Raw genomic sequence first — 18968 nt, forward strand, 5'->3', positions numbered from 1 at the left:
TGTACATTGCTTAGAATCGTGAAATTTTTAGTTATTCTTACTCCTTATGCATCCCTGATTCCAAAAAACACATTAGAAAAATTTCTGTCTGTATGTATGTGCGTCTAGTGGTGTGCGTGTGTGTGGTGGTCCCGTACAAAGGACGGGTCAACCACTAGTTTGTAATAAGGCCAGACAAACATGACCCATTTTCAGACTCACATCACAAATCCCTCTGAAATCCATTTCATGGAAAACGTCATGCTTTCGTTTCGATATTTCCCGGAAGCGCCTATCCCTTTGGAGCTTTAATTTCCTTTAAAATTATTTTTTTCCACCGTATTTAATATTGCTTACGGACATTATAAGCGACCTCTTTCACAGAAAGGTTTAGCACTTTCAAAGGCAGGTTCAGGGATTACAGGATTAATCGGATTTTACTGAACAGGTGAACAGGATTTGTAGAATCATTAGCTATAATATCTTCTCTGTTAGGATTTTCCAGTTGAAGAGAAGATCGCTACTTACCGTGTCTTTAAGGTAGAGATGACATCCTATCTCACGGTTTTGGAAGAATAGAGGGAAAACTCTTTGGAAGCCCAGAAACCTGCCTCGGTGGCGTAGTAGTCAAGACGCTCGCCTGGTAATCAGGAGGGCGTGGGTTCGATCCCAGCCGAGGTATGGAATTTTACTGTGACCTACTTGGATGAAAATGTGTAACCAACAGAAATAACAGATAATTAAATTATAATTATTTTATAGGCACAAAAGCCTATGTTTTGTTCTACGAACGAATATGCTCTAGCCTTGACTTTCAAGTTATGGTCATGATGAACTTTTTTTTTTTCGTTTCAAGTTCAACCTGTTTGTGATTTATTGCTTCATTTTTATTACAGTTAAGCAAAAAAATGATTTGAAGGGCTATGGATGATGATGCCCAGTATTAATGCTACTTGAAGTATTTTTACTTAGCTTATACGAAATATAGATATCATGAAAATTTTAAAATAAAGGCGAGCTTGTACCATAAAACTAGAAATCATAAACAGAATACGTGAGATACCTTTTTCCATCAATAAAATAAGAGCGGTACCTAGGTTCTGTATTTGTAGGTGCTCCTGAGAAATAGGTAAGGATAGGATGCTAACAACATTAAACGATAATCATAAAAGTAAAGTACTTAGAAAGATATGGATCATTATAAAACTGTGTGAACTTAATGCTCCTACTTAAAATATTATTGCGATGAAGGAGTAAAATAAAAATAACTTCAACCTTCTAGGGATGGTCTGGTAAATACGTCAAATTCTTTAATTTTCTATTCAGTAGGTATAGAATCATTTCAATCTTCTGTTGTCGAAGATATGGATCATTATAAAACTGTGTGAATTTAATGCTCCTACTTAAAATATTATTGCGATGAAGGAGTAAAATAAAAATAAGCTCAACCTTCTAGGGATGGTCTGGTAAATACGTCAAATTCTTTAATTTTCTATTCAGTAGGTATAGAATCATTTCAATCTTCTGTTGTCAGTAACTTGTTTATTTAATTGACTTGTATTTTAAAATAAATTCATATCAATAATGATATAAAAAATAAAGTGTATATTATGAATGAGACAAAATAAAAGATACGTTCCATCCCTAGTTGAGTTTTTTTTTCTGAAAACTAAAACTAAAACGGTAAATCTGCATATAATTTGCTCGCTTAGTATGTTTGATCTTCTTAACTTTAACCGTAACACTATTTATAATTTTACTACTCCCTCGAATCTGGGGGCATTAACAAGGGATTTAGGTGAAATCAGAAATTATCACAAAGTTATAATGACTGCTGCTAAGCTGATTCAGATGTACGTAGTTTTACACTGTCAGAAGCTTTCATCATCAAAGATAAGGACATCTGAGCTAGTGGCGAGTGCCAATCGTACAATTGTGGTATGCAACTTTAGATCCATGTCATTGTGAGGATCGAAAATCATTCCTGATTACTTCCAAGATCCTTAGGAGTCCATTCTTGTAATTTAAAAACCATTAAATGCTAAAGTCATGTTAAGTTTTCTTGACTTATCTTATAATAGAATAGAACAATCACATTAGGTGTAAAAACTCCTCAATCTTATTAATTTAATTTCAATAATTTGTTGAAATTTAATTTGTTAAAGCGTTACTGAACAGATTTACCAATTAAACAAATTGTCTTGAGAAGGAGCTTGTTTGACACGAGATATGAATTGAGGTGGATTGCTTTCTTGCTAATTAGAAAACTTTCTGAATTTTCTTGCATTATAACCTTCAAACTTGGGAGTTTATTGAAAATTAATTTAATTGAATTTTCAAACTGATATCGAAGTTTTTTGCAACTCAAAGTACATTCTGTTCTACTTTTGTCGCCGGCTGTAAAAGCCATTGTTTATACTGTGACCTACTTGGATGAAAATGTGTAACCAACAGAAATAACAGATAATTAAATTATGATTATTTTATAGGCACAAAAGCCTATGTTTTGTTCTACGAACGAATATGCTCTAGCCTTGACTTTCAAGTTATGGTCATGATGAACTTTTTTTTTTTCGTTTCAAGTTCAACCTGTTTGTGATTTATTGCTTCATTTTTATTACAGTTAAGCAAAAAAATGATTTGAAGGGCTATGGCACCAAACATTAAACAAGATGTTCTTCCTGTGCAAAAAAAAAAAAAAAAACATATCCGTAGGTTTGAAATAAATTCAGATTTTATTTTTTATGTAGGTATGTAGAACTTTTGCGTTGGTTTAAGTTCTGCCTCAGGGTTCTAATTTGATTAATTGACAAGAAATGATTCTTAGGTTCAAATATATCTAATGAATCATTTAGTTATGGGTTTATTGAACTAGTATTTAACGAACTAATATTGGTAATGTAGTTTTGCAGCGAATATGATTGCCTTAGTGGCAATTAGTACATTGACAAGAGGGTAGGATTGACGCTGTCTGAGAATGCTGATGGGGGCAATATCTCTTTTGATGTTATTTGACACATTGGCAGTTTCATGTAGGATTTTCGAGCGGTTACAATCGACTTAAACCGTTGCATCCGTTTTAGTCAATCGTTTAGCGCAACGCCTTCGACGTGTTTCGGCCTTATTGAGTATCTCTAACTCTCAGATGCTGGATAACAATGTGGAACTATTATACATACTTCAAAATGGACCAACTTCAACCGTGACCTAAACTGCTAAAGAAAATCATATAGGTATTTCATATTTCTAGGGTATCTTTTTGGTGGAGACGCCTGAACACCAAGAACAATAATTTAGTTAAGCATGTACTTCTCCTCCTCCTCCTCCTCCTTCTGAAGAGAATCTCCTTGTCCTCTGAGTCACATCCTCTCTCCCTCTCTCTCTCTCTCTCTCTCTCTCTCTCTCTCTCTCTCTCTCTCCTCTCTCACTCCCCCTCTCTCTCTCTCTCTCTCTCTCTCTCTCTCTCTCTCTCTCTCTCTCTCTCTCTCTCTCTCTCTCTCTCTCTCCGTGTCCCATAATTACCATTTCTCTTATTGTGCTAATTTCAGGTTTCGAAGAGCTCGAAAATAAAAATGAAAGCGTCAGTTTTAATGTGGTACAATTCAATTTGCATATTTACTCTGATGTTGTTCGTGCTAGAGATTCGAGCTCAACAAATAAACTGTAGGTAAGTATAGCAAAATGTGGGTACTTGAGTCATGTCCGTGCGGAGGTGGTACTGCCTGTGTCATAGCATGGCTCAGGAAGCTTGGGTAGTGCCCACTTGATGAGGATGTGTTCAGGTTGAAAAAAATCTCTCAAGCATAATACAATAGAAAAGGTATAAATTTGTTTAAGCAAAGCTTTTACAAATGTCCTTTTCGACATGACGGAACTAAATTTTTATGTCACTGCTGGTACTCGAACCCGAGCTAATTACGATTCCAACCTGCTATTTCCAACTATTGGCACGGGTTCTGAAGCACAATGATGTGTAGAATTTTGCTTCAATATCATCCCTTGGGATCCAAAATCCCTCGCCCAATGCTTGGAAAGTTCATTCAGATACTCGATTTCCTGAAGGGTTCTTAGTTTCGAACATACAGTATACTCGATGAATACCTTCGGGAAACTTTACCCATTATCTCAGCCCATCACTAGTGATAGTGAAAGTCGTTACTGGTCGCTTCTGGAAAAATTACACGGATTACCTATGCAGCATTGTGTAAGCTTGTCATTGTACTAGTTTCAAAGATGCTAATATTATTGTATTTGCTTTGGATGTTAAATAGATCGCTATATTGCCATGATTGCAATAGAAGAAAGGTTATCGAATGAGACGTTATTATCTGACAGACTATAAGTAGTTTTATCAATGGTAATCATTTCGAAAGAAGAACTTCTATACCCTGCAGCGTCTTCAAAGCTGTTAAAGTTTTGATTGAATCCCATTCATAGGTTGAAATTTTATTGATCCTGTTTGCTGTAGGCTGTGGCTTTGCGAATCAAAATTATCGCTTGTTTAATCGCCAAACAGGATCAATAATAAATTTTTGTATCGTTGAGAAATTGATATATGAAAAAATAAATAAAATAAATTTATTTATTTTTTCATCTCACACTAAACATGATCCGATAGGTACATAGAAAATGTGCATACACAGGTATATAATAATTATGTATAGATGAAAAACAACTCTAATGTAGAGCGGCTAGTACACGAGTTACAAGGAAATGTATACGAAAACAATATAACTTGTTTCCTGTATCTATAGTTCTCTACCACCTAACCTTTAAAGTTCAATAAATAGACAGTCCAAATATTCCAAAAAGTGAGGATAAAATTCCATGCCTTGGCAAGGATTGAACCCGCGCCCACCTAATTATTAGGCGAGAGCTCGAAACAAGGGGTTCGTTTACCATACCCTTTCTAGGACAGGAAATAAGAACAAGGAAATCTGTATCACTTACATAATTCAAATTATAAACGAGAACATTATTTCACATTCAAACACCGTACTAGTTTCAAAGATGCTAATATTATTGTATTTGCTTTGGATGTTAAATAGATCGCTATAGTGCCATGATTGCAATAGAAAGGTTATCGAATGAGATGTTATTATCTGACAGACTATAAGTAGTTTTATCAATGGTAATCATTTCGAAAGAAGAACTTCTATACAATCTATAACCCCGCAGCGTCTTCAAAGCTGTTAAATTTTTGATTGAATCCCATTCATAAGTTGAAATTTTATTGATCCTGTTTGCTGTAGGCTGTGGCTTTGCGAATCGAAATTATCGCTTGTTTAATCGCCAAACAGGATCAATAATGAATTTTTGTATCGTTGAGAAATTGATATATGAAAAAATAAAGAAATTTATTTATTTTTTCATCTCACACTAAACATGATCCGATAGGTACATAGAAAATGTGCATACACAGATAAATAATAATTATGTACATGAAAAACAACTCTAATGTAGAGCGGCTAGTACACGAGTTACAAGGAAATGTATACGAAAACAATATGACTTGTTTCCTGTATCTATAGTGTTCTCTACCACCTAACCTTTAAAGTTCAATAAATAGACAGTCCAAATATTCCAAAAAGTGGGGATAAAATTCCATGCCTTGGCAAGGTTTGAACCCGCGCCCACCTAATTATTAGGCGAGAGCTCGAAACAAGGGGTTCGTTTACCATACCATTTCTAGGACAGGAAATAAGAACAAGGAAATCTGTATCACTTACATAATTCAAATTATAAACGAGAACATTATTTCACATTCAAACACAATACACATGGCACGACAAGACCCCGTGTCCTTGAGCCTTCAGGTACTCGGGATGTCCGAAGAAAAAGCATCCTCCAGAAATCTAATGAAGAAACACACAGAAGTTTTATTGTCTATTTAATTATGAGGACTTAAAAAGTTTAGGACCAGTCAGTTTTACGTATACAGGGTCCTACAGTATCACGAAAAGCTAGAGTTCTGTATATAAAAAAAATCGTATGTCAGAAGTTTTAGATTTAGATGTAAGCAAAAAAAAGTAACCGTGAGCGATTTATAACAACCCTCTCTCCTCCCCTTGGACGGAAAAGCGGGTTGGTTGAAAATGCACTCGTGTGAATCCGGCCTTAAAGTTACCTGAAACTTTTTAAAAAATGGGAATCGTTTTGAAAGAGCAAAAAATAGATGTTTTACTTCCCTGTTTGAACACAGGATTTAACTACTTGTAATATATCTGTCGTCATAGCAACCCTATGTGCTTACATAAAGGGGGGTTCAAAAATTTCATTGATTTTTTCCACATCCCCTCGTTCTTTTTTCATTTTTAAAAATAATATTTTGTATTATTAAGTTTTAGTTTTTAGCATATAGGTACTATCTCTTCCATAGTTTATAATTAATATTTTTTTTTTTAGTTCAATATTATTATTTTTTCTTTTAAATTAAAATTAGTTTGATTTTAGTCGTAAATTTTCTTCAACCTAAGAAAGTAATTTGAAATTTTCTAGAAAAGTTAAAGTTCTCGGAAATCGTACTTATTTCTAAAATATTTCTCTGCCATGTAAGTATTAGAATAGGCTGTGAAATATTACTCATGCATAGAATAATTAGCGAATAAAGCAGTGTCTGTGAAGGAAATTGTAGACATCATTGTAAAAATCCTTATCGAGTAAGTAGACTTCAAGATTTCTAAATACGAAGATATTTTTCTAAAAATAATCAGCAAAACATTGACATATTCGGGGATTTATTATGTTGACAACACTGATGATTTCAGAGTTTTCTAAATATTTTCACTGCCTTTATCCTTATCTTTAATAGTAAATGCTTCTAATTCAGAGAAGAGTAAAAGGTATTACCCTACTTATGAGGACTAAATTTAGAGATAACTGACCTCAATTTTCACCTAGACTTGACCTATTTGAAATAAACAAAATTCAATAAAATACATATTTCTTTATGAGCATAACACAAGTGTTGAAGTCCATAATAAAGCTCAGTTTAAAGATTCATCTTTAAACACTTTCAGTTATAACTGCAAGTAGTTCAAGTGTATGATAGCTCATTTATTCGCCAAAATCTTAATAAATTCACTCCATCATAAAAATCCCCTTGTGCATTTGAACTGGTAAAATTATTGTGCCACCATTTGATAACAAGGATGTACCCACCGACAACGAATGTCTATTCCATAGTCTGCCTTTCTTTGTTTGATGCTGAATTTTCTGACTTCTTCTGTTTTGAAGAACTTGACAGTTTAGGGGCCATCACAAGCTTACAAGTGCTGGCCAAACAGTAGCATTTCAAACTGTGAATTAGGTGGTAGCACGTCCCTCGTGCAATAATGCACAACCTACGTGCGATGTTATAACGCAAATTAAATGCTCATATCTGGACAACCTGCCTTTCTTTGTTTGATGCTGAATTTTCTGACTCTTCTGTTTTGAAGAACTTGACAGTTTAGGGGCCATCATAAGCTTACAAGTGCTGGCCAAACAGTAGCATTTCACACTATGAATTAGGTGGTAGCACGTCCCTCGTGCAATAATGCACAACCTACGTGCGATGTTATAACGCAAATTAAATGCTCATATCTGGACAAGATCACTTGAGGTCATCTTTAATTTACTGACCTATGCAAGTGAAGAATAAACTTGAACAACTTGGTCAGAAGCTGTAGAGCCAGAGGCGATAGTATATGTTATATGAGTACTTTATAGTACCTGCTCTAAAACCAGAAGCTTTATGTAGGTATAAAACCTACCTATTAGTCATCAGACTTTTTTCCGGCCTTGGCAGCAGGACAGGCCGATAACTCGCGTTATTTTTAGAACTATATTTGTACTCTTCGGCAAAGACACCTATATTTGTACGCTTTTTAATCAATGGTGGCGTTTGGAATTCGAAAATAAATCCCGACTGGGCGTGACAATATTGAACTTCATTACAAGCTGTTAAAGTTTCAATAACTGAGAAATATTGAGAAATTTATGCCGTGTGATCTTGGGTGTTGATCGAACCCTTTCTAAATACACCGAACGATTTACCTGAAGAATAAACATTGCAATGCGCGGTGAATTGATCATGCTTTTTACAAACACTGAGAACTATTCTCTGAATCTGAACATAGGTATTAGGAAAACAATTTAGTATCAGAAACATGCACACTTTTATAATAGCCACCTAAGAGTAGAATTGAGGGCTAAGTTCAGAATGGAAGTCCAATGAAAGTTGAAAAGTATTGAAGTTGCACAGTAACAGGACCTCCTCCTCAATTTTTGCAAGAGAGGTCGACCTAAAAAAATCCTAAAATTACCTAACTTTGAGAGCAAAATAGAAGGAATTTCTTTCTTCACAGAAGGTCCACAAAATAGAAGGACCTTCAATAACTTTCTAGATAGGTATCAAAATTTACCTTTCTTAACTACCTTGAGTTAGGTATACTCTTGCAAGGGCTTACTCATGAGTCTCATAACTCTCTATACTGAGTTCCGACGCTTCGTATTTTCCGCCATCATTTTCTTCTTCTTGTGCCATTTTCTCTTTGGTCTTCTTCGTTTCCCAACTTTCTCTCTCATTTTTTTTACTCATTTTTTATTTATTTTATTTTTTATTAAGAAAAAATGTTTCTCCTACATTCCCGAGGGAACATTACGTTCTTACTCGTACTTGATATTTCTAATGTTACTGACCTGTAGCTAAGAATTTGATTTCTTTTGTGGTTACTTTTGAATGCAGTTAGGTGCTTTAGGGGAATGGGACGTTGCCTTTGTCCACAATTTGGTGACAACTCCAGGTTGTAAGTGATTTTTTTTATATATATACTCGTACGTCGGTTTCGTTTTGATAATGCCTGATACCTACCTACAATCTCCTAAATTTTGTTTTAAAACATTTTTCATTATTGCCCCAGACAGCAAGGTGAAGGAATTTTGAATCCCAGTAAGAATAACGTATAAATTTTCTTTTATCCAAACAACGGGGTTGAAGAACTTCACAATATATTCAGTCAGTTTACTTCTATTTCTATTCCATCCTACAAGTGATGCATCACATAATATACCATATCTATTGTTTACATCCAGACATATTTCTATTTATAAACCTTGTACTTTCAGTCTCATACTTATGCAGTTTTGCAGATAAATACGTATAGTTCTATTTATAATTCTTGAACTTCCAGACATAATTATGTTTCTATTTATAAACGTTGTTCTTTCAGACATATATGGATAATCGAATCAGGCCAGACTGGACATCGGATGAATCACAATCAGAAGATGCACGAGAAAAAGAAAAGGAAGCCTTAAACAAGCTGGCAACACAAGTGGAAGAGCAAGTACGTTGAATTGGATTGGAACGTCCTCAACAGATAAGATGTAGAAATGGACTTTGGAATTTTTATCTACCACTCACGCTCAAACTGTCTGACAGACCTAGGTCTAGGTCTAGGTCTGTTGGTCGGAGAGTGAGTGGAGCCCATAAGTTTTTGAGACTAAAAAGCCCCCTTGCCCACCAGTTTGAAAATGGTCCTACAATATTTGACTAGGCAGATTTTAAAGTCATACCGTGGGGTCTATGGCTCAAGAGTTTTCCTGATCATTTTCTCTGATGCATGAATTGTTCATTTTTCAATAATTATTATTAGGTATCTAACTATTTGTTTCAATTTTAATTGTGATTGTTTTTTTATCATTGGAAGATTTTAAAAGCTCCTTCTTTGTTTGTAACAATTGGACTAGCACAAAGGATGGAGCGAATGTTACTTTTGTTTTAATTTTCATTATTTTCCATTTTATTTTTAACATTTTTTTTTATTTTTAGAACTATATTTGTACTCTTCGGCAAAGACACCTATATTTGTACGCTTTTTAATCAATGGTGGCGTTTGGAATTCGAAAATAAATCCCGACTGGGCGTGACAATATTGAACTTCATTACAAGCTGTTAAAGTTTCAATAACTGAGAAATATTGAGAAATTTATGCCGTGTGATCTTGGGTGTTGATCGAACCCTTTCTAAATACACCGAACGATTTACCTGAAGAATAAACATTGCAATGCGCGGTGAATTGATCATGCTTTTTACAAACACTGAGAACTATTCTCTGAATCTGAACATAGGTATTAGGAAAACAATTTAGTATCAGAAACATGCACACTTTTATAATAGCCACCTAAGAGTAGAATTGAGGGCTAAGTTCAGAATGGAAGTCCAATGAAAGTTGAAAAGTATTGAAGTTGCACAGTAACAGGACCTCCTCCTCAATTTTTGCAAGAGAGGTCGACCTAAAAAAATCCTAAAATTACCTAACTTTGAGAGCAAAATAGAAGGAATTTCTTTCTTCACAGAAGGTCCACAAAATAGAAGGACCTTCAATAACTTTCTAGATAGGTATCAAAATTTACCTTTCTTAACTACCTTGAGTTAGGTATACTCTTGCAAGGGCTTACTCATGAGTCTCATAACTCTCTATACTGAGTTATGCAGGCTGCATGGTTCTATCACTTTGATGGTAGCAGAGACATCTCCACTAACATTGTAATTTTGTGAAATCTCTTCTTTCCTCAAATCCTTTTCCAGGCCCTAGTTTCATCTCACCTCTCAAGAAACCATTTTTAAAAGATCCTAGTAAACTTCAACTTATCAAATCTAAGGTATTGGCTCATAATACTGAGCAATGCAACCTGAAGCATTGGTTCTCCTTCATAAAATAATTACCTATAATCTCTATAAGTAACCGCGGAAAATTAGAGCAAGTCCAGCAAATCACAATGATTACTTTCCTTCAATGAAAACCCGAGGAAAAAAGCAAGACCAAATTCAAAGACAAATTCAAGAAAACAAAGAGATATAAAAATTGAAAGCGTAGTGTTATGGAATAAAAGTAACCATGCTGAATAATCTTTTACAATTATGTCTGCATAATTATTTTGTTCTGCTCTTGAAGAAATTGGCATCGTGGCCTAACTGAGCAAAATGACGCGCGGACAGAAATCGGTAACATCTGTCCTTCCATCATGTCCTAAGTGTATTTGCAGACAATTTTAAAAGTGAAAATGGTTGAAAATGAAAGCTTCTCAAAAGTAATAGTTGTTTTTTTCTTCTTCTTCTTCTTCTTCTTCTTCTTCTTCTTCTTCTTCTTCTTCTTTTTAATGAAAAAAGACATTATTTGATCGATGATCAAACAAGATATTCTCGTTTTCCGAACTCAGGTCAATTCTGATCATTTGACCACGATCTCGCAGCCAGACCCATTAGATTTTATTATCATGTGACGAACAATGTCATTCTGAATAGAGTCTGCACCGCCCAAATTAAGGCGTTCTTACTGACCTCACTTTGTAGAGAAAAAATTAAGCCATTGTTTATGTAGGTCCATATTTGTATTTTGTTGTTTTTTATTTTCCTCTTCTTCCACTTCGTCTTCGGGACCATCTCAATAAAAATAAAATTAATTATTTTATCTGGCTTTGCTGCTCGGACTAATTTGTGTTTTTGCATTTACATTGACATGAATAATGAATACAAACTTGAAATACATACTTACTACTTGGAGACAGAATGGAAACTAAGAAAAAGTCCATTTTTAGATGTTGGATCTTCCAAGTAGATAGTTTAATATTGGGATATTTTAAAATAGTATAGTGTTCTGGGCCCTATTCTCTTATTAGAGAATAGACTTTTCCCCCAATTGTTTTATTATTTCTTCGACATATTTCAATAATTTTATTGTGTGTTCTACTAATTTCAGGAAATATGTCTTTGCTCCCCTCTGCAGAGGTGTTGCAGCCAAAAGAGGAGAGCTTCCGTCCACATTAGCTTTGCCGGACAGTAATCAAAGGTAATTTTAACTTTTATAAAGTTAATATTCTCATAAAATACACACGTCTAAATTTAGTACACGCTCTTTGAATGCTAACAATCTGGAAAAGTCTTCACCAAATAAGTATAAACACACGTTTCATTATACATTTCCAAAAGTAGTTGGGTTCTTTAAACTTTGAATACAATTTTGGGTAGGAAAGTAAAAAAAATATGCCTCAGGTAGCTGCGTGTTTTCGGTTGAAATTCGTCGGAGTAGTCTTTAAGAATCCTAATGACAATGGGAAATGTTAATGTGAGAAGTTACGTAAAAGCAGGAATGAGACAATTAAAGAAGTTTCTGATGACCTTGAATTTTTTTCTTTCAGGAATCCAAACAATGAAAATGACGAAGACAACGAGGTTGATAAACCAGACAACTTGGACTACTCCTGGGATATGATCCTGGGACCTTTGAATAGGAAGTCCAAAGTTCTGGGCAGAACCGCTAACGTGAGGGATTCCAAATTGGCGCTGAAAAACAGAACCAACATGCCTAAGCTACTTTATGTTTACGATTACGAGAAATAGCTATAAATAAACACTGACAATGCAATATTATTTATTTGAAACCGGAGAATTGCTTTGTTTCATTTCACACACTAAACTCTAACTAAAAAGTCTAAAGATATATTGATTGTACAATGCCTTTTATAATAACCCGCATCAAAATCAGACCAAGCACATCTCAAAATCTTTCTAGTTTTGAGACTTCTGCGATAAATGTAGTATTTTTACCGAAACATTTTCGCGTATGAATAGCATGAGGTAATCTTCTTCAGGTATTTTGGGATGGTGAAAACTAAACTCTAACTATAAAAAGTCTAAAGATATATTGATTGTACAATGCCTTTTATAATAATCCGCGTCAAAATCAGACCAAGCACATCTCAAAATCTTTCTAGTTTTGAGATTTCTGCGATAAATGTAGTATTTTTACCGAAACATTTTCGCGTATGAATAGCATGAGGTAATCTTCTTCAGGTATTTTGGGATGGTGAATAATTACAAGGTTCATGAATATCTTATCTATTATATTGTTCACACTTTTACTCAAATTTGAAATTCCTTATAACGGTCTGAGTTGGGCAAAACACGTCATAGTAATTTCGGTCATCTTATAAATTCCAGGTTTTGTTTATTCATTTTTTGCTCCTGTGGAATTCAAATTCCCCTTTCTAAATCAAGACATGGAGACAGTATTGAAGTTTCCTATTTAAATAATATTCTTATTGCTCTGCCACTTTTTTGTTTATTCATTTCTTGCTCCAGTGGAATTCAAATTCCCCTTTCTAAATCAAGACATGGAGACAGTATTGAAGTTTCCTATTTAAATAATATTCTTATTGCTCTGCCACTTTGCCAACACACTTAAGTGTCCAAGATAGTCAAGATTGTCGAGTCATAAGTCATAATGTTGTTATCGTTCTTGCTTTTATAGTTATGATAGATAAACCCATGACAATATGAAAGTTTAAATTAATTCCAACAAAATTATATACGTACTATAACCTATATTCACAATAACTATTTCATGCTAGAAAACTAGAAATCTAACGGATCAAACTACCTATTTAAATACTGAAGTAGTGAAGTGTCATAAGGTAAGGCAACTGAAATTATAGGGCAACAAATACCTATTGGAGATCTAAAAGGAACTAATCTCGTTAAAATTTAACTAGTGAAGATTCTTTATGTGGAGACGCCTGTGACACCTATTCATCAAGAGGCCAAAAATGACTACTCTATGAATATGTATGTGAGAAGATTAAGATATAATCATGTCCCATAGTATCTAATTCGTAAATTTGTGGCAACCCAGATGCTGGGCAGCTCATCAATAAATTATTGATTGTTTCTCTCTCTCTGAGTAGAACATATTTATCAGGAAAATTAATTACTCCCATACGAAAGTTATTGTCCTATATTCACAATAACTATTTCATGCTAGAAATCTAACGGATCAAACTACCTATTTAAATACTGAAGTAGTGAAATGTCATAAGGTAAGGCAACTGAAATTATAGGGCAACAAATACCTATTGGAGATCTAAAAGGAACTGATCTCGTTAAAATTTAACTAGTGAAGATTCTTATTAGTGGAGACGCCTGTGACACCAGCAGCCATAAAAGGTACATTTTGTAAATGATTACAACCTATTCATCAAGAGGCCAAAAATGACTACTCTATGAATACGTATGTGAGAAGATTAAGACATAATCATGTCCCATAGTATCTAATTCGTAAATTTGTGGCAACCTAGATGCTGGGCAGCTCATCAATAAATTATTGATTGTTTCTCTCTCTCTCTCTGAGTAGAACTCCCATACGAAAGTTATTGTAAAGTTCTAAATACTTAGGAAGGTACCTGAAATGCAGATGAAAAATATATCTACCTACCTACATATAAAAAAATCGTATGTCAGAAGTTTTAGATTTAGATGTAAGCAAAAAAAAAGTAACCGTGAGCGATTTATAACAACCCTCTCTCCTCCCCTTGGACGGAAAAGCGGGTTGGTTGAAAATGCACTCGTGTGACGAAAATAAATCCCGACTGGGCGTGACAATATTGAACTTCATTACAAGCTGTTAAAGTTCCAATAACTGAGAAATATTGAGAAATTTATGCCGTGTGATCTTGGGTGTTGATCGAATCCTTTCTAAATACACCGAACGATTTACCTGAAGAATAAACATTGCAATGCGCGGTGAATTGATCATGCTTTTTACAAACACTGAGAACTATTCTCTGAATCTGAACATAGGTATTAGAAAAAACAATTTAGTATCAGAAACATGCACACTTTTATAATAGCCACCTAAGAGTAGAATTGAGGGCTAGGTTCAGAATGGAAGTCCAATGAAAGTTGAAAAGTATTGAAGTTGCACAGTAACAGGACTTCCTCCTCAATTTTCCCAAGAGAGGTCGACCTAAAAAAATCCTAAAATTACCTAACTTTTGAGAGCAAAATAGAAGGAATGACCTTCAATAACCTTCTAGATATCAAAATTTACCTTTCTTAACTACCTTGAGTTAGGTATACTCTTGCAAGGGCTTACTCATGAGTCTCATAACTCTCTGTACTGAGTCTAACTTGGGATTATCTGGATTCCGAAAAACAAAATTAGATTTTATCTATTTTCGAAAAATAGATAAGAGGGAACAGTGTCTAACTTGGGATTATCTGGATTCCGAAAAACAAAATTAGATTTTATCTATTTTCGAAAAATAGATAAGAGGGAACAGTGAAAGGCCAAGATAATGAAAGTCCTTGAAAGCAAATTCAACAACATCAGGTGAAAAGAAAACACTGTAAAGGAAATGAGAAGGGATAAAAATGGAGGTGACAATAGCTAGAGTTAAATAACATTTTTATAACGAGCTTACTAATGAAGACAGTCTAAGATGTTGAATTTCTGTACGGTTGCTAATGAGGCAGTGGAAAATGTCGCTCTAATTTTGTCCTAAAGTACCAGACTTGTCATTACTCAAGCATTGTTATATCTTCAAATATCAAAGGTCAAACGGAATACCGACTTGTGACGATAAAAGTACAATAATGATCTTGACAAATGTAGCCAGATAATAATTTGGTTGTTACCAATTTCTTTCTACGGCAATTTTTTATTTGAAACATTTACTAACAGTGTCAAACGGAATACCGACTTGTGACGATAAAAGTACAATGATGATCTTGACAAATGTAGCCAGATAATAATTTGGTTGTTACCAATTTCTTTCTACGGCAATTTTTTATTTGAAACATTTACTAACAGTGTAATCTCTAGATATCAATACCTATATTGGTTATTATTTTTGCATGGTTGCATGTTATCCCATTATAAGTCCATCTTTGAATTAATCTGCCTGGAACCCTTTACTGTTTTCCCTCTCACCGCCACCGGTTCCCCTATTCTTCTTCCAGTGTCACCTGAGGTTACTTGGTTATTATTTTTGCATGGTTGCATGTTATCCCATTATAAGTCCATCTTTTGCACTCCTGAAAAGTAGTAAGAGTGGACTGAGGGTTCTCTTGAATTAATCTGCCTGGAACCCTTTACTGTTTTCCCTCTCACCGCCACCGGTTCCCCTATTCTTCTTCCAGTGTCACCTGAGGTTACAAGACGCCAAACTGGTAGAAGCCAAGGCTGCCCGCATCAAGGAATGGGTCACCAACAAACTACGCGAACTGGAGGCCCAAAATCAGCACCTGCGAGAGCAAAACCACAAGTGCAATCAGCAACTAGAACTGCTGAGGCGACATATGGCTCAGCTGAGTTCAAACAGGAATTCACCTTGTGTAACGGAGTTCTCGTCACCGAAAAGAAGTTCGATTTTGCGCGCAAACAGCACCGGTTCCTCAAAGGTAGGTCTGCGAAAAAAGGGGGAAAAGTGGTGGTAAACCACATAGGATTATTTCATTTGGATTTGGTACAGTCCCCACAAAGCTTTTTGTTATCCCCTGAGAAGTAACCTGTGGCGGAAAATACAAAATTTATTTATGCCAACAAATAGATACCATCTTCTTCTTTCACTTTGAGATTATCCCAAATTCATTTTGGGTTGGCATTGCCTTATTTTAGTCTACCCCTCCACAGTTCCCTTATTCACTGCTTCCTCCCTTCTCCATCCCCCTTCTCTCAAAGCCTGCACAAATAAATACCTATCTCAGTCCTTTAACCCATGATCTATTCGGTTCACAGGGACTGCTCGATTGCGACCAAATTTACGCCGAAGTAGACCGCCAGTCGAAAGGTATCTTCTTCTTTCACTTTGAGATTATCCCAAATTCATTTGGGGTTGGCATTGCCTTATTTTAGTCTACCCCTCCACAATCCCCTATTCACTGCTTCCTCTCTTCTCCATCCCCCCTCTCTCAAAGCCTGCACAAATAAATACCTATATCAGTCCTTTAACCCATGATCTATTCGGTTCACAGGGACTGCTCGATTGCGACCAAATTTACGCCGAAGTAGACCGCCAGTCGAAAGGTCGACCTAGTCATACCCATCGGAGACACCTGTCTGCCTGTGTTTCAACGGATGGTCTCACGTCAGCCTGTTCCCTGATGAGTCATGACTTGCAGCAAGCTGTCGATAATCTTGCACTTCTCCCGGTGCACATCAGACGTAAGTTGAAAAGGGACACTTGGGGCTTCTTCGAGGAGTTTGGACATTCTAAGGCTGGTATTACTGAACATTTAACAATCTTTAAAAGATCTTGATTAGAAAGATATGTTTAAGATTCACCCACAGGGATGTTTAGTGGTACCATCAGTCCAAGTTTGGAATAGAGCCTAATAATGAGGCTTTACGTATAAAATAACTAAATTAGGTTCGGTTCTACCATTAAAACTAACATCTTGAAAACCTTATATTAAAATAAAAAAAGATATAATTGTAAATAATAATTGGATTATGATAAACCGCTTTGATTGTTAACACCTTCATGCACATGAATGGCAAAGTAATTAGATAACTAAGAGCTAATATGGAATAGCTGGGTACGTCCTTTCTGAAACTTGTCATATTAGCGTCTATAAAGTTTTGAAACAATAATAAAAATATGGTAATTGAAGCCTTACAACGGATTCCTATTAATGGTGGAGCTGTTAGAGCCATTCATCCAATAAATAATCCATTTAGCCCAACCATAATATTGTTTCCAATATCAAGCATCCATCTAAAGTTACATAATTTTATTAATTCGATAGAGAATAATTACAACGTACCACACCTTGCACGAGAGATGTGAACTAAACTTACATGTAGATACGTATTATATTGCCCACAAGCATCTATGATAGAAACAGAAGTAAATTATGTAAAAACGCCATTTCATATTAATTTCTTGTCATTCAAAGACTTAGTTTAAGCGTTGGTATCAAATGTAGGATTCATGCTATTAGTGGCGTATGACAAGATACATGTAGGCATCTGGATTTTTTCGAAATCGCTCGGTTGAAGAGACCAACCAAGCCATGGAACTAAATAACTAATGTAGAGAACAATTAAATTGAACGCAAATAAGTAAAATAGGGGACTATAAATAATTTCTGTTGATTTTTATTTTCAGCTAAATCCGAGGGGATCGAATCCGATATCGGTCACGATTATGCTGAAATCTACACTCCCTCCCGAGAAAAACTTATGTGGGACGATACGGATCTAAAGCCCCCCACTCCCCCTCTACATAGATTCCCATCCTGGGAGTCCAGAATTTACCAAGTTGCCAACGAAGGTCTTTCAGTCGCTTCTGGAAACGAAGAAGATGATGTTAATCGTACAGTAACGTCTTCCCAAGGATATTGTGATATTAATGTTCCCGTGTATACCATTGTTAAAGGTAATTATAACATCGATAACAATGCTAATAGGCATAGCAGAAAATTGGAGCCCAAGAACAATGAAGAAACTTTAAACTGGGTGTAAAAATGGATATCATAGAAACGCTAGTTTATTTGAAGTTTCTATGGGTTTCATTTCGTTGATAGTGAACTTGAGTAGATTTATTTCAGCTGAGTTGTTGTCTAAAGCATGACGGGTTTATTTTCCAACGGAATACAATTTTTTACCCATAGTTTTCTAAAGAATAGGAAGGGAGGGAGAGAGAAAAATTTAACCGCATATCTCGTCCTAGTAGAGTGTATGTATGTATATATATAAACTTAAATACGGGTAAATCTAACTCACAGAAGGATCCTGGTTTCAATAAAGTTGTTTAGAAACGAAGAAAACTGTGCGGCTACATGATTGGAACTGAAATCTTTGTTATTCCTATTCACTGGCCAAACTAACAGAATATCCCTAATTCTTGGCCCCTTTCATATTTCAGGTCGTGCTAGTCAAATCCGCTCGATGCCATTCACAGGCGAGTCGTCTGACGACTCTTCAGACGGCGAGGTCGAGCACCCCTTTCACACGAACGTCGCGGTGTGCGTTCGAAACCAATCGAGTAGCGACAACACCGATAGTTCCATATCGAGCACAAGCCCGAGTAAGAGTCACAAGACGATAAGCGACAGTGTGTCCCCGGCTCGGAGAAGTTCCTCAGGATCTCCGACCAAAGGTGAAAAGAATATGAAAAATTTGTTCCTTTCGTGAGGTTCATTAAACAATTGCTTTAGAAGCAAG

General features: G+C 35.4%; 1 protein-coding gene across 1 annotated transcript in view; it reads left to right on the forward strand.

The window, feature by feature from the left end:
• Positions 1-6374: 6374 nt before the first annotated feature.
• Positions 6375-18968, forward strand: part of LOC103505044 (uncharacterized protein CG43867) — a 45073-nt gene continuing 32479 nt past the window's right edge. The window contains exons 1-6 of the mRNA XM_026820442.1: positions 6375-6530; positions 9192-9308; positions 15941-16201; positions 16775-16964; positions 17911-18180; positions 18670-18903. Of these exons, the coding sequence (XP_026676243.1) occupies positions 9198-9308; positions 15941-16201; positions 16775-16964; positions 17911-18180; positions 18670-18903 (1066 nt within the window). The 5' untranslated portion in view covers positions 6375-6530; positions 9192-9197. The remainder of the gene's footprint in view (positions 6531-9191; positions 9309-15940; positions 16202-16774; positions 16965-17910; positions 18181-18669; positions 18904-18968) is intronic.

This window comes from Diaphorina citri, unplaced genomic scaffold (genome assembly GCF_000475195.1).
Source record: "Diaphorina citri unplaced genomic scaffold, Diaci psyllid genome assembly version 1.1 scaffold147, whole genome shotgun sequence".
Classification (NCBI taxonomy): Eukaryota; Metazoa; Arthropoda; class Insecta; order Hemiptera; family Psyllidae; genus Diaphorina; species Diaphorina citri.